The sequence below is a fragment of the Trypanosoma theileri genome, assembly GCF_002087225.1.
Source record: "Trypanosoma theileri isolate Edinburgh chromosome Unknown TM35_Tth_103_V1, whole genome shotgun sequence".
Lineage (NCBI taxonomy): Eukaryota > Euglenozoa > Kinetoplastea > Trypanosomatida > Trypanosomatidae > Trypanosoma > Trypanosoma theileri.
The window spans coordinates 23,850-25,914 of NW_021639945.1; the positions used below are offsets into that span (position 1 = coordinate 23,850).

At 42.1% G+C, this 2,065-nt stretch overlaps 1 protein-coding gene across 1 annotated transcript; it reads right to left on the reverse strand.

Moving 5' to 3' along the window:
- Positions 1–24: 24 nt before the first annotated feature.
- Positions 25–963, reverse strand: TM35_001031080 (uncharacterized protein; the record flags this gene model as incomplete). The annotated part of the gene is made up of 1 exon (XM_029031636.1): positions 25–963. The coding sequence occupies one exon, from the start codon at positions 961–963 to the stop codon at positions 25–27; it is 939 nt and encodes a 312-aa protein (XP_028877077.1).
- Positions 964–2,065: the final 1,102 nt, after the last annotated feature.

Consider the following 2,065-nt stretch of genomic DNA (forward strand, 5'->3'; position numbering starts at 1 on the left):
AGTCACACCACACCACCACTACAATCAGCACACAAGAATACAGGCCAGTGTAACCACAATCAGTAGTGGTACACGCACCCACACAGAACTGCTGATACTGCTGCTGCTGTCTGCATCACCCTTCTTGTTGTTTGTGAGTTCAGGAGGAAGTGTTGTAGTTGTGGTGGTGGTGGTAGAGGTGGTTTCTGTATTTCCTCCCTCACTTTGGGTACTTGTTGATTCACTCTCTGCAGATGGAGTGCCGCTCTCAGTTGTTTCATTATCAGCACCAGTAGCATTCCCTGTGTCTGTATTGTTGGACGAAGATGGAGACGGATGTGGTGCTTCACTTTCACTTTCAGCTGCTGCACTGCCGCCCTGATTTCCACCTTGATTTCCATTTGCAGGTCCATCATTACCACTCCCCTCAACAGATGGAGAAGGTGCAGGAGGAGGAACAACACCAACAGTGGGAGCTGCAACAGAAATATGAGTACCAGAACCCTGCCCAGGGCCAGCTTCACCTAATTCACCGGCAACACCAGCAGGAGCCTGTTCAGCTCTTTCAGCAGCAAGTTCCGAAGAAGAACCGGTATGTTCGGAATTCCGCCCATTTAATGTTGTTGGACCTGGTTTCTTTGGTGAAGTGGGAGCTGGTTCCTTTGCAGTTGTAATTGGTGCGGGTTCCATCTGATCTTTTGGTGGTGGACAAGTTTCGGAATCTTCACGGCAATCGCTTTTACTGCCACGATCCTCGTTGGTGCACTTCTTATTGCCAGGAAGGTCCGCACACTGAGTACCATCTGCTTCAGCTACGAGAGGGTTATTTTGACAGTTTGGACCCTTCTTGTCTGGTTCACGACAACCACCATCATCAGAAGGTGGACCTTCGATCTCTTTAGTCTCTTCAGACGCCGCCACACACACACAAGCAATACTCAAAAACAGGGCCGTAAAATACAACAGTCGTTGCAGCAACATCATGAAAAAAAGTTACTTGTATAGTTCAACGCAACCAAACCTCACAGAAAAAAAAAGAGAACTAAATAGAGAACAAAATAGATACATACAAGAACAGAAGGAAAAACGGAAAAAAAGAAAACAACAAATCTTTGGAAAATCACAACACAAGGCAACGCGCACAAAGATTAAAGAGCCCAACAAAGAACACAATGCCCAGCACGGAAAAGAAAATCCCAATTAACCCCTTAAAACCGAAAAAGCATTGAGAGAACGACCATCAGAAGCACAAAGCATAGAAATACAAAACATTTTCACTTCCGGTTGAACCATATGCCAATTATGAATATATGTGTATTCCTTATTATTGTTTTTCCGCACACAAAATAATCCAACAGCAAAGTGCAGGAGAAAGCACACAGCGCCCACAAAAAGAAAAAGAAACGAAAAAAAATTGAGAGAAGCACCAACCGCAGAAAAATAACACATAACTCTAGATAAGCTGGTGTGTGTATGTAATTAAGAATACATAAATATCAATTAATACTTTTTCTTTTCTCTGCACAGAGCAACAAAGGGAACCACAAGCAAACAAACAAAAACAGATATTAACCATTAGCCCAATTTACCCAATAAACACAAGAAATACACCAACTATGGGTTTAAGGCCACATATGTGTATATATACGCAATTATAAATATAAATTCATCTGTTATTATTATTTCCTTTTCCCACTCAAAAAATCAGTTCATCATTATCACCATCACATTACAAGCCCAGGCACACACAGAGAGAGTCTCCAAGAACACACACACACACAATGAAGTAGCAATAATAATTATTATAGGATAAACACAGAGAGAGCAAAAACACACAAAACACACAAAACACATTAACATAAAAAGAAGAAAAAAAGCCCAACAGGTGGAAGATTAGTTAGACTGTAGTGTGGATACACGCAAAAAAAGAGAAAAAGAAAACAAAGGATGACCTGAGTCACACCACACCACCATTACAATCAGCACACAAGAATACAGGCCAGTGTAAACACAATCAGTAGTGGTACACGCACCCACACAGAACTGCTGATACTGCTGCTGCTGTCTGCATCACCCTTCTTGTTGT